The 22,349-nt window shown below is 41.3% G+C and overlaps 1 protein-coding gene and 1 long non-coding RNA gene across 3 annotated transcripts in view; one reads left to right on the top strand and one right to left on the bottom strand.

Moving 5' to 3' along the window:
• Positions 1-22,349, top strand: part of CRIM1 (cysteine rich transmembrane BMP regulator 1) — a 721,727-nt gene that overhangs the window by 589,674 nt on the left and 109,704 nt on the right. The window contains exon 8 of the mRNA XM_075862815.1: positions 9,151-9,279. Coding sequence (XP_075718930.1) covers positions 9,151-9,279 — 129 coding nt within the window. The remainder of the gene's footprint in view (positions 1-9,150; positions 9,280-22,349) is intronic.
• LOC142759977 (uncharacterized) overlaps positions 7,851-22,349 on the bottom strand; it is a 134,227-nt gene continuing 119,728 nt past the window's right edge. The window contains exons 2-3 of one of the 2 annotated variants that reach the window (XR_012883221.1): positions 11,605-11,955; positions 7,851-8,129 (exon numbers count right to left, since the gene is read on the bottom strand). This is a non-coding gene — a long non-coding RNA (uncharacterized LOC142759977). The remainder of the gene's footprint in view (positions 8,130-11,604; positions 11,956-22,349) is intronic. The other variant, XR_012883222.1, reaches the window with a different exon arrangement.

The following is a 22,349-nucleotide window of genomic DNA, read 5'->3' as shown; positions in this document are numbered from 1 at the left end:
CTGCCATCGCCGGCCTGCTACACGATAGCGGGCCGTGATGGCTACTATGGCAACCAGAATCCTAACAATGGACTCTGGCTACGCCATCGACGGAAGCCTAGTGGGTCCCGACAAAATCAGGACCCACTATGCTTGCTGTCAGCGAACAGCTGACAGCTCTAATACACTGCACTACGCATGTAGTGCAGTGTATTAGAATAGCGATCAGAGCCTCCTGCCCTCATGTCCCCTAGTGGGACAAAGTAAAAAAAGTGTAAAAAAGTAAAAAAAAGTTGTGTAAAAATAAGAAAATAAAAGATTTAAAAGTAATAAAAGTAAAAGTCCCCCTTTTTCCCTTATCAGTTCTTTATTATTAATAAAAATATATAAATAAACAAATAAACTATACATAATTGGTATCGCCGCGTCCGTAACGACCTGAACTACAAAACGATGTCGTTATTTATCCCGCGCGGTGAACGCCGTAAGAGAAAATAATAATAAACCGTACCACAATCACAATTGTTTGGTCACTTCACCTCCCAAAAAATGGAATAAAAAGAGATCAAAAAGTCGCATGTACCGAAAAATGGTACTGATCGAAACTACAGTTCGTTACGCAAAAAATAAGTCCTCGCACGGCTTTCCTGATGGAAAAATAAAACAGTTATGGCTCTTAGAATAAGGGAACACAAAAAGTAAATTATACTTTACAAAATGTATTTTATTGTGCAAACGCCATAAGACATAAAATAAAACTATAAACATCTGGTATCGCCGTAATCGTATCGCCCCGCAGAATAAAGTGAATATGTCATTTATAGCGCACGGTGAACGCTGTAAAAAAAATTGAATAAAAAACAATAGTAAAATTGCTGTTTTTTTAGTCACCACGCCACCTAAAAATAGAATAAAAACTGATCAAAAAGCCGCATGCACCCCAAGAAAACTACAATGGATTCCTCAAGGGGTCTAGTTTCCAAAAAGGGGTCACTTTTGGGGGGTTTCCACTGTTTTAGCACCACAAGACCTCCTCAAACCGGATATGGTGCCTAATAAATTAAATTAAATTAATTAAATGTCACCTCTACTTTGCTCTAAATTCCTGTGAAACGCCTAAAGGGTTAATAAACTTTTTAAATGCTGTTGTGAATACTTTGAGGGGTCTAGTTTCTGAAATGGGGTGTTTGATAAGGGTGTCTAATATATGGGCCCCTCAAAGCAACTTCAGAACTGAGCTGGAAACTAAAAAATAAAATAAAAATGAGGCAATACTTCGCTTCTTACATTATACTGATAATGAGCCGTGCCCACCCCGAGATGACCCCAGTTTTGACCGTTTGTATAAACGGAGACCCCTATTAGACCGTTTCAGTGCCCGGTTTTCCCAGCATTCACCCCCGAGAAGTGTATTGAAAGGGAGGCTTCAATTCCGCCAGTACCTGCCGGGTAAGAGGGCAAGGTATGGCGTGAAGATGTATAAGCTGTGCGAGAGTGCATCCGGGTATACCTACAAATTTAGGATATATGAAGGGAAGGACACCAGTTCTCAGCCCCCAGAATGCCCCCCCTTACTGGGAGTTAATACAAAAATTGTGTGGGATTTGGTGCACCCACTGCTGGACCAGGGTTACCACCTCTACCTGGATAATTTTTATACCAGCGTCCCACTCTTCAACTGCCTCGCTTCCAGAAGTCCTGCGGCATGCGGCACTGCTAGAAGAAACCTGAGAGGCCTCCCTACGACTCTGCTTGGGCAAACACTCAGAAGGGGTGAGAGCAGGGCAAAATCTAGCAGCAACATATTGTGTGTCAAGTACAAGACCAGGGAGATGCCACACCAGTACCCATGTACCTGTACGAGGTACCAGTACAGGGACCCCCAAACTAGACTGCATCCTGGACTACAATAGGTACATGGGAGGGGTGGACTTGTCAGATCAAGTCCTGAAGCCTTACAGTACTTCTGGAAGCGGGGCCACAGGCATCGTACCAGGGCAACACTTTTTAGGAGAAGTTCCCCAAACTGGCAAGAAGGGAAAAAGTCAAAAGAGGTGCAGAGTCTGCTATAAGAGGGGGATAAGGAAGGACACAATATATCAATGTGACGCGTGTCCCGAAAAACCAGAGCTCTGTATGAAAGAGTGTTTTCAAATTTATCATCCATCCCTTTATTTTTAATTTACCCCAGTTTTACTCGCTCTGATCCACTTCGCACAGCTTACCCCTCCTCATCTTTCCCCTCTGAGCCCTGCTGTGTGCCCAGGCAGCTGATAACAGCCACATGTAGGGTATTGCCGTACCCGGGAGAGCCAACATTACAGTTTATGGGGTGTAGGTCTCCGGTGGCACATGCTGGGCACAATATATCGGACACTGACATGGCATATATATAGAAAATTGCAAATCTCACTCTGCACCAACTGCTGCACATTATCTTTTACACAATACCTGTGGGGTCAAAATGCTCACTACACCTCTAGATGAATTCCTTAAGGGGTGTCGTTTTTAAAACGGGGTCACTTCTCGGGGGTTTCAACTGTACTGATACCTCAGGGGCTTCTGCACACACGACTTAGCACCAGAAAATTCCCAGTAGGCCACATGGTGGTCCTTTCCTTCTGAGCCCTCCCATGGGCCCAAACGGCAGTTTATCACCACAAATAGGGTATTGCCACACTCAGGACAAATTGGGCAACAAAATGCGGTATTTTATTCCTTGTGAAAATAAGAAATTTTGAGCCAAAACTACCTCTTATTGGAAAAAATAAATTTTTTTTTAATTCACAGCCCAATTCAAATAAATTCTGTGAAAAAACTGTGGGGTCTAAATGGTCACAACACCCATAAATAAATTCTTTGAGGGGTGTAGTTTCCAAAATGGGGTGACTTCCATTGCTTTGATACCTTTGGGGCTCTGCAAATGCGACATGGCACCCGAAAACCAATCCAGCAAAATCTGGGCTCCAAAGAACACATAGCGCTCCTTTCCTTCTGAGGCCTCCCATGGGCCCAAACGGCAGTTTATCACCACAAATGGGGTATTGCCGCACTCAGGACAAATTGGGCAACAAATTGGGGTATTTTATTCCTTGTGAAAATAAGAAATTTTGAGCCAAAACTACCTCTTATTGGAAAAAAATTCATTTTTTTGAATTCACAGCCCAATTCAAATAAATTCTGTGAAAAAACTGTGGAGTCTAAATGGTCACAACACCCATAAATGAATTCCTTGAGGGGTGTAGTTTCCAAAATGGGGTCACTTCTGGTGGGTTTCCATTGCTTTGATACCTTTGGGGCTCTGCAAATGCGACATGGCACCCGAAAACCAATCCAGCAAAATCTGTGCTCCAAAGAACACATAGCGCTCCTTTCCTTCTAATACCTCCCATGGGCCCAAACGGCAGTTTATGGCCACAAATAGGGTATTGCCGCACTCAGGACAAATTTGGCAACAAAATGGGGTATTTTATTCGTTGTGAAAATAAGACATTTTGAGCCAAAACTACATCTTATTGGAAAAAAGTTTTTCTTTTTAAATTCACAGCCCAATTCAAATAAGTTCTGTGAAAAAACTGTGGGGTCTAAATGGTCACAACACCCATAAATAAATTCCTTGAGGGGTTTTGTTTCCAAAATGGGGTCACTTTTGGTGGGTTTCCATTGCTTTGATACCTCTGAGGCTCTGCAAATGCGACATGGCACCCGAAAACCAATCCAGTAAAATCTGGACTCCAACAAACACATAGCGCTCCTTTCCTTCTGAGGCCTCCCATGGGCCCAAACAGCAGTTTATCACCACAAATGGGGTATTGCCGCACTCAGGACAAATTGGGCAACAAAATGGGGCATTTTGTTCCCTGTGAAAATAAGAAATTCTGATCAAAAATGACATCTTATTGGAAAAATTGTCATTCTTTTAATTTCACAGCCCAATTCAAATACGCGCTGTGAAAAAACTACGGGGTCAAAATGGTAACAATAACCATAAATTAATTCCTTGAGGGGTGTAGTTTCCAAAATGGGGTCAGTTTTGGGGGATTCCTACTGTTTTGGCACCTCAACACCTCTCCAAACCTGGCATGCTGCCTAAAATATATGCTAATAAAAAAGCACCACCAAAATGCACTAGGTGCTTCTTTGCTTCTGGGGCTTGTGTTTTATTCCACGAGCACACTAGAGCCACATGTGGGACATTTCTAAAAACTGAAGAATCTGGACAATACATATTTAGTAGTGTTTCTCTGGTAAAACCTTCTTTGTTACAGAAAAAAAATAGAATAAAATTGAAATTCAGAAATAAAAACGAAATTTGCAAATTTCACCTCCACTTTGCTTTAATTCCTGTGAAATGCCTGAAGGGTTAAAAAACTTTCTAAATGCTGTTTTGAATACTTTGAGGGGTCTAGTTTTTAAAATGGGGTGCTTTATGGGGGTTTCTAATACATAGGCCCCTCAAAGCCACTTCAGAACTGAACAGGTACCTTAAAAAAAAGGCTTTTGAAATTTTCTTAAAAATATGAGAAATTGCTGTTTATGTTCTAAGCCTTGTAACGTCCAAGAAAAATAAAATAATGTTCTAAAAACGATGCCAATCTAAAGTAGACATATGGGAAATGTGAACTAGTGACTATTGTGGGTGGTATAACCGTCTGTTTTTCAAGCAGATGCATTTAAATTCTGAAAAATGCTATTTTTTCTAAATTTTCTCTAAATTTTGCAATTTTTCTCAAATAAAGACTGAATATATCGACCAAATTTTACCACTAACATGAAGGCCAAAGTGTCACGAGAAAACAATCTCGGAATCGCTTGGATAGGTTTAAGCATTCCGACGTTATTACCACATAAAGTGAAATATGTCAGATTTGAAAAATGGGCTCTGAGCCTTAAGGCCCAAACTAGGCTGCGTCCTTAAGGGGTTAATAGATGATGGTTACCATTTAACAGGAAAATGAGCTTTCAGAGATTTAAGGATGTGATGAGGGAGAGAGACTAAACGCCATTGAAAAACTTGCTTAAAAAGGGCGGTAATTTTTGAAGAAACCTGATGTTATATAGCTGTTCATAGTAAGCGCACACAACAGAGGCAAAAGAGGTAGGATTATGGACAGTGGACTGATCTTGGAAGGGCATATATATTATAAGATAGTTATATATAATAATCACTAAAAAGTTTCATCTTTAAGAGAATAGAAGCATTTAGCTTAAGTTAAAAATCAAGATTTAATTTAGCTTTAGAATTCTTAAAAATCTAAATTGTTTAGGACCCTATCGTAAACTTAGTATCTCAGCAAATAAAGAAATAAATCTGCCAAGTATAAAAGTTTGTCACCAAATGTCAAAGCAGATTCACACGCCAATCTGGATTATATGTATTATTCATTGCAGATTAAAACCTGCGCAGTATGTTCTGTTCACAAGTTCCTCAAATTCTTCTCAATCCCATCCACGGTATATTCCATAAAGGGCACAAAGTGGAGCTAAGTGGTTGTGTTAAATGAAATTTTGATTGTATTAATCCATTTCAATAATAACGCTTTTAAAATGTCATTTTGGAGATTCTTGTAAATGTTTTATATTTTTCACATAACCTACCTTTAAAAAAATCCTTCATTTACTAAATTCAATATCTTTTTCCTAAATAACTGGTAATGTAACCAAAAAAGCCTTCTAGAAAATTAGTAACATGCCTATATTTATATTATATCAAAGCGCATATAGCAGAATGCAAAGTTGACTCCTTTAACTATTGCTTCCGTGTGCCTTCAGTTTTTTTGACGGCCCCATTGACTTGCATGGGCCTCACGGTCACGGAATCCCGGACCAAAGTAGGACATGCTCTACTTTGGATCGGAACGGAGCAACGGACCTTCAAAAAAACTGAAGTGTGCATGGCCCCATTGAAATGAATGGGTCAGGGTGCTAGCCGTCAGAAAAACGGCTAGCACGCTGAAGGAAGAAACTGAAGTGGGCATGGGGCCTTAAGGGGACAATACCTCTTTGCTAAACACAGGGTGTCCCTCTGCCTGGAACTCCCAGCAGTCAGCTGTAATCTGTAGGAGAATCTGGTAGCAGGTTTTCAATTCTCTTGCAGCTCCACCAGAAAAGAAGCGTTACATACACTATATGTAAAAAAAGTATTGGGACACCTCTTACTCAATGAATTTAGGTGTTTCATTCAGTCCCACCTAGCCATACAGTCTGCCTGCACAAACATTTGTGAAAGAATGGGTCGTTCTAAAGAGCTCACTGAATTCCAGCGTGGTACTGTAATATGATGCCACCATTGCAACAAGTCAGATTGTGGAATTTCGTCCCTCCTAGATATTCCACGATCAACGGTGAGTGGTATTATTGTAAAGTGGAAGTGTTTAGGAACCACAGCAACTCAGCCATGAAGTTACAGACCATGTAAAGTTACAGAGCGGGGCCGCTGAGTGCTGATGCGCGTAGTTCAGAAAAGTAGCCAACGCTCTGCTGACTCAATAACTGCAGAGCTCCAGACCACCTCTGGCATTACCATCAGCTCAAAAACTGTACGCCGGAAGCTTCATGACATGGGTTTTCATGGCCAAGCAGCTGCATGCAAGCCTTATATCACCAAGCACAATACCAAGCGTCGGATGGAATTGTGTAAATCACGTCGCCACTTGACTCTGGAACAGTGGAAACGTGTTCTGTGGAGTGATAAATCACCCTTCTCTATCTGGAAGGCCTATGAACTGGTCTCGGTTTGGCACATGTTGGGAGAACGTTACCTGCCTGACTGCATTGTGCCAACTGTCAAGTTTGGTGGAGGGGGGGGGGGGTAATGCTATGGGGTTGTTTTTCAGGGGTTGGCCTAGGCCTCTTTGTTCCAGTGAGGGGAAATCTTAATGTTTCAGCACACCAAGACATTTTGGTTAATTGTATGCTTCCAACTTTTTGGGATCATTTGGGGAAGGCTCTTTTCTGTTCCAGCATGACTGTGCCCCAGTGAAAAAAGCAAGGGAGCCATAAAGTTTTCACTTGCTGTTTTACAGCATTATATTCTTGCTAGAAAAATATTTTAGTCACACTTTTAGTGTAAAGCCAATAAGCCATTTCACTGCCTTGTCTGATTTATTTTATCTGTTGAGAACTGAAAGCAATTGTAATGACAGCCCGGACAGTCTAACAGTGGCAGGGACAACAAATAAATGTACGGAAAAAAGTAATAAAAGTCGTTAAATTATTGGGTGTACGGATAGCAGTTAAGTGGTTAAAATGTATCTTTTATAGAATCTGCAGTGAGCCCTCGTCACTATCATCCACAAAATAAGACCTTGAAATGTTTAGATTGCTAGTTGAGAACAAATGTTAGGCCCTGTTCACTTCTGCATTCGGAGCTCCGTTGTTCTGCTCAGTCAGAGGAACAGAACAATAAAAATGCCGGAAGCAGAGGCTCCATTGAACAACAGAGACAACCGGCGCCAAACAGAACCCATTAACTTTAATGGGTCCCGTCGGGGTGACCGTGGATTTACTGGAAACGATAGCGCAGCAGGCTGCACTATTGTCTCCAGTATTTTTGGCGGAATCTGCACTGGAGGCCCCTAATGGAGCATCCAACGCAGATGTGAACAGAGCCCTAGGAGATCAAGGCATCTGTTTACCGTAAGAAAATTAATTTGACACTGGTGCTATATCTAGCAGTTTCATGATAAAGTTTTTAAAAATGTTTTACTACATATGTAAAAAATCTTGGTGGCATACAGCTGAATACAATTCATCCTTGAATACTGAATATTTTATAAGATCACCACACTAATCTCTCTGGACACACCTGCAGGTTAAAAGAGTATGACCTAAGTTAAAATGAGCTCATCCCTGTACTCTAATGTAAAATCTATTGTCTTTGTAATATACAATTTTATGACCATTTTGTCAACTGTTTTTATTTTGTGTAACTTAGTGTAGGAAAAAATATGTTGGAAACTGTCTACAAGCAGGTTAACTACACACATGAACATCCAGATTGATTAACATATAAACACCTTATTGTTATAATCCATTCCCAGCAGAACTCCAATATGCACTTGATGTACTGTACTAAACAGAAGCTAAGAATATAAGATCAGTTGACAGCAGCTTGTTGATGGTTTCCAGGCAGCCAGCAGGAGATTTTTCTAGGAAAAAAAAACATACTGTATAAAGTAAGAGTAATAATAAGAGTCACTTTTATTCTTTTTCTTTTCTTTATATTTTTATGGGAGTTGAAATATAATGATTTAACAGCAAAGAAAAATCTGTACTATAAATTAAATCATTTTGGAGAGGTATTCCCAGAATCGACAATTATCACCTATCCACAGGATAAGGGATAATTGCCTGATTGCTGGGGGCTGATTCTTCCTCTCTTCTTTACTGCATTGAGGGGGACATTGAATGGAGTAGCGGTCTAGTATGCGTGCTGCCGCTCCATTCAAGTTTATTGGAATGGCGGAAACAGCCAAGTACTGTACTCGCCTGTTTCCGTCAGTCCCATAGACATTGAATGGAGCGGCGGGCACATGCTCAACTGCCACTTTATTCAAGCTCCTCCTAACTCCAGGGGGTGGGGTCCCCCATTATTATGATCGGTGGGGTTCCCATAGGTGGGGTCCCCAGAGATCAGAAAATTATCACCTATCCTTTGTGTAGGTGATAATTGGCAATTCTGCGACACCTCCATCAAGGAAACAACGTTTTTTTTATTTTTTTCATCTCTGCTTTCCGAGAGTCATAACTTTTTAATTTTTCCATCGAAGTAGCCATATGAGGGATTGTTTTTTGTGGGAACACGTCGTAGGTGCTCCGATGATGTGATAAAGGTAGCTCCCTCTGTCTAAGCACTTAGATGCAGCAGTTGCTATTGACCGCAGCATCCGATGGGTTAAATGGTAGGGGTTAACTCCAATCTCGGTGGTTGCAGCAGAGTCTTAGCTGTAATATAAAGCGAACACCTACTGCGGATGGTGGGGGCAAAGCTCCTAGGCCTTCACAATCCTCGTGCCGTACATTTACAGTGCTTGGTGCTAACTACATAGACCCAGCACCATAAATAAACGGTGCATGTCACCAAGGGGTTAAAAAGGCGTTTATAGACAATGGCTAGAAACATCTTTACTTGAGCTTTCAGTAGTAATAAAATGCCTTCCTTTTCTGCAGAACCTACTTACATCACCATGGCTCCACCAATATGTGATCTGTTGATGAACTGCACACTGACTGAGAAGGACTGCAGTTATGGATTCCGGTTAGATCAGAATGGCTGCCGCACTTGTCAGTGTAAAACAAGTAAGTCATGGATTTTGTAGGTGGCTTATCGCATAATGTTTGGCTTTGCTTTGACCCATGTAAACTTCTTTATTTGTCCATGTGCAAATCTACATTTATGGACGCCTAACTTATTGTTCATATGTATCTTCTGACTTTTTCTACTTTATGGCACACATTTAGTAAGACTGGTGATTTGTACAACCAAGTAAAAGGGATAGTCGGATTGATTTGTGCCAAATGTATTAAAAGGAGTACGAATGACCGTGGGGACATGACATCTATGCCTGCTATCACCAGTCGTAGATTCGCACCAAAATGTGCGCCATTTCCACATTTTCTAGTTATTTATCGAGTCTAAGCTACTCATTTGGAGGCCATACCCACTTTCCTTGTCACTTTCCCAATTTGGCGAGCAACGAGAAAGGTTGTAAATTTAGCCTCTAAAATGTTTCACGTCATCACTTGATTAATAATTCTGGGTCTATGTGTTCCTGGACAAATAGGAGAGTGTACCTTTTCATGTTACTGGGGTATTCTAGTAAAATAATACTTAGGCTTATGAATGCAATAAGCATACCATCACACATTCTTTTTTCCTGTTGAACGAGTATCTGCACATTTGCAAAAAATAAATAAAAAATCATGCATCTTAGAGACATATCAGAACTTTTGATTGGTGGGGTCCGGGTGCTGAGACCTCCACCGTGCTGAAAGGAAAGTGCAGAAGCATTCAACTGAGCAACCTGTCCCTTCGGCTGTGATCGACGCTCCTCGTTAGGCTGAAAACTGGCTCATAGATGTTCTATGTGAACCCATCTTCAGCCTGAAAAGGAGCGCAGATCACCGCCGAAGGTGCAGGGTGCTCAGGTTAGTGCTTCTGCACTTTCGTTTCAGCAATGTTGGGGGTCTCAGCATCCCCCCACTGATCAAAACTTTTGATATGCCTCCATGACATATCCAAACTTTTTTGAAAGTGCAGATACTCTTTAATTCTATTGAGATAACATATATTGTAGTTCTCTGTTAGTCTGATTGGTGGCATGTCATCAGTAAGCGCCTGTTCATATCAGCGCTGGTTTCCATTTAGAATTTCCATTCATCTGTTCCGTCAGAGGAACAGATGAATGGAAAGCCAAATGTAAAGCATCGCTTACGTTTGCATCACCATTGATTTCAATTTTATCCAGTGGGTTTCCGTTTTTTTCACAGAAGCAATAGTGCTGCCAACTATAATATTGTTTTTGTGAAAAAAAACAAAACGTAAACCTAGCGGAATAGAGGCAAACGAAAACCAATTAAAACAAAAAAAAATACCATTGAAATCAATGGTTATGCAAACAGGAGCGATGCTTTCCTTTCACCTGTTCCTCTGACGGAACAGATGAACAGAAATCCTAAACGGAAGCCTCCGCAGATGTGAACGGGCCCTAACATGACTGCTCAGTTCTTCAAAAGACAATGCCTCTATTCTGGCTGCCAAGTCACTGGCCTTGCTTGGCGATGATGCCAGCACATGCATAGTTAGCAAACCCATTGAAGTAACTGTGGAGACACCAGACCTTCTCTCATTGCCAGTTATCTCTTAACATACAATGTCTATTTCATGGGAATGTGTAAGAGGAGGTTGGATTATGCTGTGGTGAGACTTTGGTGGAGCCCGAAAGTTGATGGGACATATGGTCAAGCAGTTCTGACAGTCAGGATGCACTACATGCCTGCCCAGGGCCAGCACTGAACACATAATAACAATGGGGAAATATTAAGATTAAAAAATGTGAAATGGTAATTAAAATAGATGTTTATCATAGAATATTGTCTGATTTAAAAAAAAAAAAAAAACATGGTTTGCAGTATGAGTTCAGTTTTAATTTGGTGCCAGAAATTCCCCTTAGGTCAATATCACTGACAGCTGCTAGGAAGAACGTGAAGCAAATCTTAACAGTTGTGTCAATGATGTTGGAGCAGAAGCCCTGATCATACCTTCCATGCTGGGACCTATTGGTCTAGCGCTTCTATAGAAATTACCCGGACTCTCCCTAAGCAAATGAGAGATCTATGATCCTGGGGACCATCAGCTTTAGAATTTTCTCATTTATATAATCCGTAATGCAGCGCTAAGCTGTACATGCCAAATATTGAGACATTTTTTTGTACTTAATAGTCACCGAACTGCATTTCCCCATCTTACCCAATACCTAATAAACATAGTGGGGGAATTATATGAAAAACTAATTAACAAAATTTTGATGCACATAACAACTAATAAGATTATTCAGTTTGGAAAATTAAAGCAGTGTTCTGATTGGTTGTTATGAATAACCTCTCAACTTTCTTGAGTATTACCTGTTAGGAAAGACAGAGGGTATATGAATAATATATTGTAGTGAGTTGTATTAGGATGAGGTAGGATGGGAATCCATGAAGACAGGCCTGCAGTACTCTTGCGTGTTGGTAGGAGTTGTTTTCGGTGTGTTTATATTTGCAGCTAGTGATTCTCCTGTATCAGAGGACATATTATTGCACTGTCAATACCTTTTCCTGCTTTGTTTCTTGACTTGAATGGGGACAGCATATCATGCAGAGTATCCGTGGCATTCCATTTCCAAAATCTCGTAAAGTTCTGAGCGTCTGTACTTTGCTGTCTTGTACAAAGGAAGTTTGTTTGCTGACTAAGAAAGAGCCACACTCTGTTATCTGTGAAATATCAAGGATTAGAGCAAAATTGGTATAAAGCATATACATGGAAGAGGAAGATATGTCACTCACATCTTGGGGCGGCAGAGAAATCGTTTTATTCCCACTTCCAGGGCACATAATTCTATGTCACCTCTGTCTAGGATCCCGATCAGTTTTTATACTTTTTGTCTTAAAAATTGACATATATATTTATAGCTTTGGTAATACATTTTTAAAGGTTGAAAAGGAGGAACATAAATTTATAAATGTATTGATTCACTTCTACTAATTACCATTTGGCAATGTAGGGCTGTGTTCACACTATCAATTTTTGTATTAGGAATCATCATGACAGATGCAATGACTGTGCAGAATGCATTAATTTACATTAATTTCTTGATCTGCCTTTGGCATCATTTACAATTTTTTTTATTCCTTAGTTTAGATCCAATTAAGATTGAGTGTTACTATTAGGAGACAGACCAAGGCATAGAAGCAATCATCGGATATTATGTACCTAGGGGGGTAACAAGTAGCCATAGTGCCTCATAGAAAAACTTGAGCAGTGAGTTCAAGAAATGGAAAGGTTCTGATTATTATGGCCCTCCCCTCATCAGTCACAGTATATCCTAAGTATCACTCTTCTTTGAGGCACGTCTAAAGGGAAAAATCATGAGAAAATTACATTAAATCAGGTTTTATTTATAATCCGTTTTGTTTTATTATTTGGTGGTGTTTTTATTTTTATGTGACTATTTGTATAAAGCTAAATTCACACAACAGTGCAAAAAAATGGCCATTAAAAACTGATCAACAATTTTCATCCATTTCCAGTCCGTTTGTCCGTTTTTAATGGCCAGATTTTTTTATCCCAACCCCCTGAAAACGCCACAGTGCCCGTGAAGAGAGTGCTGCAATGCCCCTGTAGATAGTGCCACATTGCCCACATAGATAGTGCCAGTGCCAACATAGTACCACAGTGCCCACATAGTGCCACAGTTCCCACATATAAAGTCTCAGTACCCACATAGTTAGTGCCAGTGTCCATGTAGATAGTGCCACACACAGTGCCCATGTAGATAACGCCAGAGTCCCTGAAGATAGCTCTGGCTGGGGATTCCACTCCAGGAGTAGTCTCTGACGTCACTATGCATGGACAGTGATGCCAGGGGCTTCTCTAGGAGCGGTATCCATGGCCAGAGCATCGGCAATGCTCTGACTAGGGATTCCGCTCCAGGAGGAGCCCCTGAAGTCGCTGTCCATATATGGATAGTGACGGCAGGGGCGACTCCAGGAGCGGAATCCCTGGCCAGAGCGACGGCAGCACTCTGACCGGGGATTCCACTCCAGATATGGACAGTGACGTCAAGGACTTTCCCAAGACAGATGTACCCAGCCGGAGAGCTTGTGATACTCTGGCCAGGGACTCCACAGTTGAAAGCCCTGACATCACTGTCCATATATGGACAGTGACATCAAGGGCTTCCCTGGACTCAGCGTTTAAAGTAGCGATGTGCCCGGGGAGTCACCTTGTGTGGGCTAGCATCAGTTTTTAACAGCCATCACAAGGATTAATTCCTGAAAAAGACCATTAAAAAATGGTCCATTGAGTTCTATGGGGGCCGTCTGGCCAGGAAAACGGCCAAATATAGGACATGTCCTATTTTTTGATGGGCCAGTATTCACGTGCCGTTAAAAAAGCGGCTGTGTGAATACAGCCATAGAACTAGATTGCTCTGAAAATGGCCGTGTGATACGGACATTTTTCTTTCTTGTATGAATGTAGCCTAACTTACTAGAGCACACACTATGAATTAACATTAACAATTTTCTGCAACTCATTTGTTAGCTTTGCTGTGTAGACTGGGACAGAAAGAAGAGGGTGGGAAATTGAATGACTGCTCTGTTGTTCTGCTGGAGACCTAGATGAGGCACGATAGTAAAATTTTATACTGCAAACACGAAGTAGGCTCTGTATGCTACTCCCTGGTCTCAAGGGAGGAGGATGGACTCTGACAAATAACTTGCATTGCAGCAGCCATAAGGCATATACACACACCCCCACACACACTACTGTACTGTCTATACAGACAGAAAGGGAACGATGTGTGTCTACAATATGGCCACCCCTCTGGAAAGTCAAATAAATAAGTACAGTAGCTACAACATTAAAAACAATAAACATATTATTTATGTTCCACAAACTTAAATATAATTAAGGCTTCGTTCACAACTGCGTTGGGGTTCCGTTCGTGGGTTCTGTCAGACCTTTCCGTCAGGGAAACCCACGAACGGAAACCAACGGTTTCCGTTAGCATTACCATTGATTTCAGTGGTAACGCTTCCGTTGCTAGTGGTTTCCGTTTGTCTTGGTTCCGTTCCTGGGTTCCCCTGAAGGAAAGGTCTGACGGAACCCATGAACGGAACCCCGACGCAGATGTGAACGAAGACGAATAAAACTAATATTAACTACATGATACATTTCTTTAAATAATTGAGATTATTCTGCTTGGCCCCAACACTACCCTGGTAAGTATTCCATTGTTAGTACCACACTAATAGCATTGATAGAGTGCTGCATGAATACCCTCAGGGTGCAATTGCTGGTTAATAATATTCACCTTTTATACATTATAATCCAAAAGCTTCAGCAGAGTGGAAATGTGCGAAATATAATGGATAAGATAATAACAAGAGATTTAATAACAAGGTGATATGGGAGAGTGAAGAGCGTAGTGTAAAGCAGTTAACATCTTTCCACAGTATTAAGAATATTCTACAAAGACAGATCACAGACAGTGAGGCTCATTTACAAAGGTGCAAAGTGCAGTTCACATTCTGTTTTATCTCATTGTTGTGGGTCAGCAGGATGATTTGGAAGAAAAAAGGATTATAGCTACAGTGCTCCAGAATATTTTACTGACTGATGAGGAATTTAGGCTCAATGAAACGTCTAGGCAACACTAATGCCATGGACCTGGGGAAAGGTATCCGGTTGTTTTTTTTCACAGTAAGAATGACATAGTCTGTTGTACTATTCATACTGTAAAAACATACATCCTGAAAATAATGAGGAGTTGAATCACAAAGTCAAAATTAAGTTTAAGATTAGACAGTTGCAAACAATATTTAATCCCCTCAAAAAAAAACTTTAAAGAGGACGGGTCAGCTCTTCTGACATGCCTGTTTTAGTAAATACTAGTATTCCCCATAAAATCACAATTCTTGAGCACCATTTCTTAGAACTCTGCGCTGTGACGTTCCTCTGTTATTCCTCCTACAAATGTATTGATAAATTGACAATTGGGTGTTACCAGTTGGGGGAATGACCCTATACAGCCTGATATTGTCCAATCAGTGCTAACAGTCTCAGTGTAATAGATATGCCTGACACAGCTTCTTTGTCAACGCCCGTGGTTAATCAGCCTGCATCTGTGCCTAGGTCTGTTAGAGTGACTCGATCTGCTACCACTCAGGCTGGCAGGCTGTGGAGTGGGAGAACCTATCACAGACTGAGCTAGCTCCCGCCCTCTGTGTATTTATACCTTCATTTCCTGCTCCTCCTTTGCCTGTGATTCTGTCTGTTTCTTGGCTCTGCTGCTCCTGCTAATACTATTGACCTCTGCTTCAAATTGACCTTGGCTTTACTGACTACTCTCCTGCTCTGCGTTTGGTACCTCGTACACTCCTGGTTTGACTCGGCTCGTTCACTACTCTTGTTGCTCACGGTGTTGCCGTGGGCAACTGCCCCATTTCCCTTTGCTTCTGTGTACCCTTGTCTGTTGGTCTGTCGTGCACCTATTGAGCGTAGGGACCGTCGCCCAGTTGTACGCCGTCGCCTAGGACGGGCCGTGCAAGTAGGCAGGGACTGAGTGGCGGGTAGATTAGGGCCCACCTGTCTGTCTCCCTACCCCATCATTACACTCAGACTGTGTAGGGACACGACCCTTTGACAAGAATGATAACACCCAGTTGTCAATTTAGTCATAAGTTTCTAGGAGCAAAAACAATGGAACAGCACAATTTAGAGTTCTAAGAAGACATGCTCCAGAAATTACATTTTAGGGGGAATACAAGTATTAACTAAAACACATTCCAGTAAAGCTGAGGGGTCCTCTTTAAGCTATAATATAAAAAATTATATTTAAATTACTCTTGAAAAAATAAAAACATTTGTACTTTGAAAGGTTTAATCGTTCTCAATAATTAACATGCATAGCGATTCTTTTTTTAATTTTATTTTTGCTGTTGCTATGAGAAAAGTAACATAATTAGTATTGATTTGCAGTGTTAATAAGTTTCTGTTTTATCTATGAAAATATTGTTGTATATATTATCATGGGAGCTTGGACTAGTCACAAACACATAAATACATGTACCTTTGAAATCATCACGTTTGGTTTCAGCAACTTAATTTTGTGCCTTAAACATTTCTAGTAAATAAAGTATTATTTTGTTTTTTGTCAAGTAGACAAAGTAGAAGTTATAGTGTCACTGTGAGCAACAGCATTCTATATATGCCCTGAAGTAGGTAAATAGTGGGGGCCAATGGCACCTCAAGGTAATGAGTTAGAATATGCCCCCCATTGCTTCCATATGACAACTATTCTCAGCAAGCACAATGCCTCTTTCTCCACTTAACCGCGGCCTCTCCCCCCCCCCCCCCCTAGACCTGGCTATTGCTATTGGACACGTGGAGCCCACCCAGGAGAACCCGCTGATAGTTTATTAGAAGCAAGTTCAGAATTATGGGCTGCGGGACAGAGTGCAGTGTTACTGGGTGTAGGAGAACATCTTAGCAGGTAGTGCCCGCCACATCTGGCGCTGAGTTCAGGAATAACAAATTATATGTGGAGCCTAATGGGTAAAAAGACTGCTGGAATATGCATCATACAGGTGAGGTGACATTGTCGTTAGAAGTACACACACACGATGGAAAGTTCCGACAGTTCACCTGGAATGATGGGTTTGCCTTAACTAGTAGTGGCCCGCTGGAAGATCATGTAAAAAAAATGATGGGCTGCACTCCTAAACTGGAATGTTCAGGTGCTGTGAAGGTTCGGGTCGGATGTCCAACAATTGTGGCTTGCGATGTGCTATTGTGACAAAGGCTTAGGATAGGCCGAAACGTCCATTAAAAATCGCCTGACAGAAAAAAGAATTTAAAAAAAATTCAACTAACTTGCAATGTTTAATTAAAAGAAACCATTTTGAAAAAATCTCTTCTACGTCAATTTGTCTACAAGAGTGCTAGGGTTCTTCATATATATATATATATATATATATATATATATATATATATAAAACCATTGGATGGTCAGGCATGAAAGATTTATGGAACTTCTGTATTAACTTGTCACTTGACACTATTACACACTCGGCGCCAACTATATTTATTTGCAGGAAAGGGAACTAGTAACAGTTTTATAAACTTTAATGCCATGGTTAAAGCATATGCATATAAATAAAATCACGGCAGGGAAGGACAATAGCTTCACTGACTATACAATACCACGTCTCATTGACTAGAGCTTGTTTGATGATTTGTGACTGTAAAGAGAAAAGGTTTACATATTAACGTCACAACACCTCCTCACGCTATTATCAAATGGTCCTTGTCACAGACAAGCCTATAAAAGGCTTCATGGGACGTGACAGACAGCCGAGAACTGCACAAGCCTTAATATGGCAGCACACAGAGGAGAACTAGGAAGCCCATTATACAGTAAAATGTCCCTTGATTGTTTTAGTCAAACTTTTTCTCGATACATTAAGTTATTATTACTATTCACAACATTTAACTTGCAGTTTTCCTTTATTATGGAGCAAGACACTTTTCAAGCAGAACTAAATAACAAAGAATGAAAATATTAGCATGCAGAGTCCCATTACTTTATGAGGAATATTTATTAGAATTCTAAGGGTATGTTCACACGGCTTATTTATGGACGTAATTCGGGCGTTTTAGCCCCGAATTATGTCCGAAAATGCGGCTCAATAGCGTCGGCAAACATCTGCCCATTCATTTGAATGGGTCTTACGATGTTCTGTTCCGACGGTCATTTTTTTTACGCCCCGCTGTCAAAAGGCGGGGCGTAAAAAAGACGCCCGCGTCAAAGAAGTACCTGTCACTTTTTCAGACATAAATGGAGCCGTTTTCCATTGACTCCATGGAAAAACAGCTCCATTTACGTCCGTAATTGACGCAGCGAAAAAGCGCCTCAACATGCCATTACGCCTGAAATTACGGAGCTGTTTTCTCCTGAAAACAGCCCCGTCATTTCAGCCGTAACGGACGCTGCCGTGTGAACATACCCTAATAGTCACAGACTGTGGGCCTACCCATCGTAATTTCCTGTCGGTGTGTAAGCCTCATAAATATTTCCAGAGGTTTGAACAAAACTTGTTCTGTATATGTGTTTTAGGATGTACAATGAAACAGCTACCAATGTCTGTAAAAACTCCCCTGTTTTACCATAATCTTCTTTCAGTTATGCCACAGGCTGCCAACTATATTGACTTTTACTGAAACGGGCTGGGATTTGCCGCTCTAATATGAGCGAGGAAAAGCGCCTGCATTACACTTGTGTGAAACTGACCTTCTTGATGTCATCTTGAGCCATACTTATACTTCACCTTGTTAAACTAAAAACCCAAACAAACCTTGAAACCTTATAGACTATAAATTAGGTTTCTGCTTAAAGGAGTTTTCCCAGAATCATAAATTATCACCTATCCACAGGTGATCACTGGTGACACCAACTCTGTGAGACCCACCGATCATGGGAATGGAGTTCCTGAATCCCTAGATCTTCCTCATTGCACCCCTCGCAGTGAGGAGTAGCTTGAATGAAGCGGGAGTCGATCATTGATTGTCTATGAGAATGACAGAAACAGTCGAGAGCTGTACTTGGCTGTTTCCGTCATTCCCATAGTCTTTGAATGGAGTGGCAGCGTGCTTTTACTCTTTACTGCAGTGAGGCGGATCTGGGGGTTCGGGTCCCACATTCTCACAATCGGTGGGGGTCCAAGAAATCAGAAAATTTTCACCTATCCTGTCCATAGGTGATAATTTAGTATTCTGGGACAACCCGTTTAATAAGAAGGATGGGATAGTGACAGCCACCTAGACAGTGGCAGCCATTAATGATGAGAGAAACAACTTCCATTGTGACTGGCTGCCACTCTCTGGGTGACAGAGTTATAATATGGCTGACAATGGTAGTCAACTTCTTCCTTTTTCAGAAACGAAAGGGAGATGTCTGGTGCATTAATATTTAAGCTTAGAAAAGAAAGCATGGTCAATTTATTTATCTCAAAATCTGAAATACAGTGATATTGTTAATTCTGTTTAGCTCAACCTGACAGTTTTTATTACCTAAGAAGGATGATTTTTTTAGTTTTTAATTTCTGGTCATTTTTGTGCCATGTGTGCAAATAACGGCACCATTGCAAAGGTACCATTTGCCTTGCAAGCGCTTTAAACTAAGACAGTTGTGCACCATTGCTGTCGAAAGGATGGTGGCATCTTTGCAATGGTGCCAACATTTGCATACATGGGGTACAAATGTGCACTGGTTAAGACTCCGGACATCAGCTTTCATTCTTAGAACACCGAAAAAGGCCATACTTACAAATGGACACAGCCAGGCCAGAAATGCTGATGAAAGGGCGAGCAGGTGCTTTAAATAATAATAGCCACTCCCACTAGTCTTGAGGGGAGTGGTGTGTGGTGCATGGGAGGTGTAGTAAGAAATAATAAATGAATAGTGTGTGTGCAAGTGTAATACTATAAGTGAAATATAGGGGGCAGTAATAAATGAAGTGCCTCAATAGAAATAAATGGATAATGGGGTGCAAGTGAGTGAAACATGGAGGGATAGTGTGTACGTCATGAGGCACAACGTGTATAGCCAGGTAGAAGCCTATTTGTGACGCCTTGATAATTCATAGAGCGGGCTACCCTGCTTGCTATGCCAAACAACAACACACCATGCTCTCCCAGCATCAAAGACCCGGCTGTGTCCAAGAGAAGCGAATATACATAATAATGAAAAATACCTGGGGTATTGGTAATCATTTTGGCCAAAAGGACGCAAGCTCGCAATCCACGACAAGGATCCCCAGACTTGCGAGTCCCTAAATCCTAAACTGGAACAGAACGTTCCTGATGCACAAACAGAACCGATAAAAACACAGGGACATATACAAAGAACACCGAAAAAGGCCATACTTACAAATGGACACAGCCAGGCCAGAAATGCTGATGAAAGGGCGAGCAGGTGCTTTAAATAATAATAGCCACTCCCACTAGTCTTGAGGGGAGTGGTGTGTGGTGCATGGGAGGTGTAGTAAGAAATAATAAATGAATAGTGTGTGTGCAAGTGTAATACTATAAGTGAAATATAGGGGGCAGTAATAAATGAAGTGCCTCAATAGAAATAAATGGATAATGGGGTGCAAGTGAGTGAAACATGGAGGGATAGCGTGTACGTCATGAGGCACAACGTGTATAGCCAGGTAGAAGCCTATTTGTGACGCCTTGATAATTCATAGAGCGGGCTACCCTGCTTGCTATGCCAAACAACAACACACCATGCTCTCCCAGCATCAAAGACCCGGCTGTGTCCAAGAGAAGCGAATATACATAATAATGAAAAATACCTGGGGTATTGGTAATCATTTTGGCCAAAAGGACGCAAGCTCGCAATCCACGACAAGGATCCCCAGACTTGCGAGTCCCTAAATCCTAAACTGGAACAGAACGTTCCTGATGCACAAACAGAACCGATAAAAACACAGGGACATATACAAAGAACACCGAAAAAGGCCATACTTACAAATGGACACAGCCAGGCCAGAAATGCTGATGAAAGGGCGAGCAGGTGCTTTAAATAATAATAGCCACTCCCACTAGTCTTGAGGGGAGTGGTGTGTGGTGCATGGGAGGTGTAGTAAGAAATAATAAATGAATAGTGTGTGTGCAAGTGTAATACTATAAGTGAAATATAGGGGGCAGTAATAAATGAAGTGCCTCAATAGAAATAAATGGATAATGGGGTGCAAGTGAGTGAAACATGGAGGGATAGTGTGTACGTCATGAGGCACAACGTGTATAGCCAGGTAGAAGCCTATTTGTGACGCCTTGATAATTCATAGAGCGGGCTACCCTGCTTGCTATGCCAAACAACAACACACCATGCTCTCCCAGCATCAAAGACCCGGCTGTGTCCAAGAGAAGCGAATATACATAATAATGAAAAATACCTGGGGTATTGGTAATCATTTTGGCCAAAAGGACGCAAGCTCGCAATCCACGACAAGGATCCCCAGACTTGCGAGTCCCTAAATCCTAAACTGGAACAGAACGTTCCTGATGCACAAACAGAACCGATAAAAACACAGGGACATATACAAAGAACACCGAAAAAGGCCATACTTACAAATGGACACAGCCAGGCCAGAAATGCTGATGAAAGGGCGAGCAGGTGCTTTAAATAATAATAGCCACTCCCACTAGTCTTGAGGGGAGTGGTGTGTGGTGCATGGGAGGTGTAGTAAGAAATAATAAATGAATAGTGTGTGTGCAAGTGTAATACTATAAGTGAAATATAGGGGGCAGTAATAAATGAAGTGCCTCAATAGAAATAAATGGATAATGGGGTGCAAGTGAGTGAAACATGGAGGGATAGTGTGGGGATCCTTGTCGTGGATTGCGAGCTTGCGTCCTTTTGGCCAAAATGATTACCAATACCCCAGGTATTTTTCATTATTATGTATATTCGCTTCTCTTGGACACAGCCGGGTCTTTGATGCTGGGAGAGCATGGTGTGTTGTTGTTTGGCATAGCAAGCAGGGTAGCCCGCTCTATGAATTATCAAGGCGTCACAAATAGGCTTCTACCTGGCTATACACGTTGTGCCTCATGACGTACACACTATCCCTCCATGTTTCACTCACTTGCACCCCATTATCCATTTATTTCTATTGAGGCACTTCATTTATTACTGCCCCCTATATTTCACTTATAGTATTACACTTGCACACACACTATTCATTTATTATTTCTTACTACACCTCCCATGCACCACACACCACTCCCCTCAAGACTAGTGGGAGTGGCTATTATTATTTAAAGCACCTGCTCGCCCTTTCATCAGCATTTCTGGCCTGGCTGTGTCCATTTGTAAGTATGGCCTTTTTCGGTGTTCTTTGTATATGTCCCTGTGTTTTTATCGGTTCTGTTTGTGCATCAGGAACGTTCTGTTCCAGTTTAGGATTTAGGGACTCGCAAGTCTGGGGATCCTTGTCGTGGATTGCGAGCTTGCGTCCTTTTGGCCAAAATGATTACCAATACCCCAGGTATTTTTCATTATTATGTATATTCGCTTCTCTTGGACACAGCCGGGTCT

This window comes from Rhinoderma darwinii, chromosome 4 (assembly GCF_050947455.1).
Source record: "Rhinoderma darwinii isolate aRhiDar2 chromosome 4, aRhiDar2.hap1, whole genome shotgun sequence".
NCBI lineage: Eukaryota > Metazoa > Chordata > Amphibia > Anura > Rhinodermatidae > Rhinoderma > Rhinoderma darwinii.
Note: the sequence above shows the minus strand (reverse complement) of the source record. Positions and strands in the feature narration are given on the sequence as shown.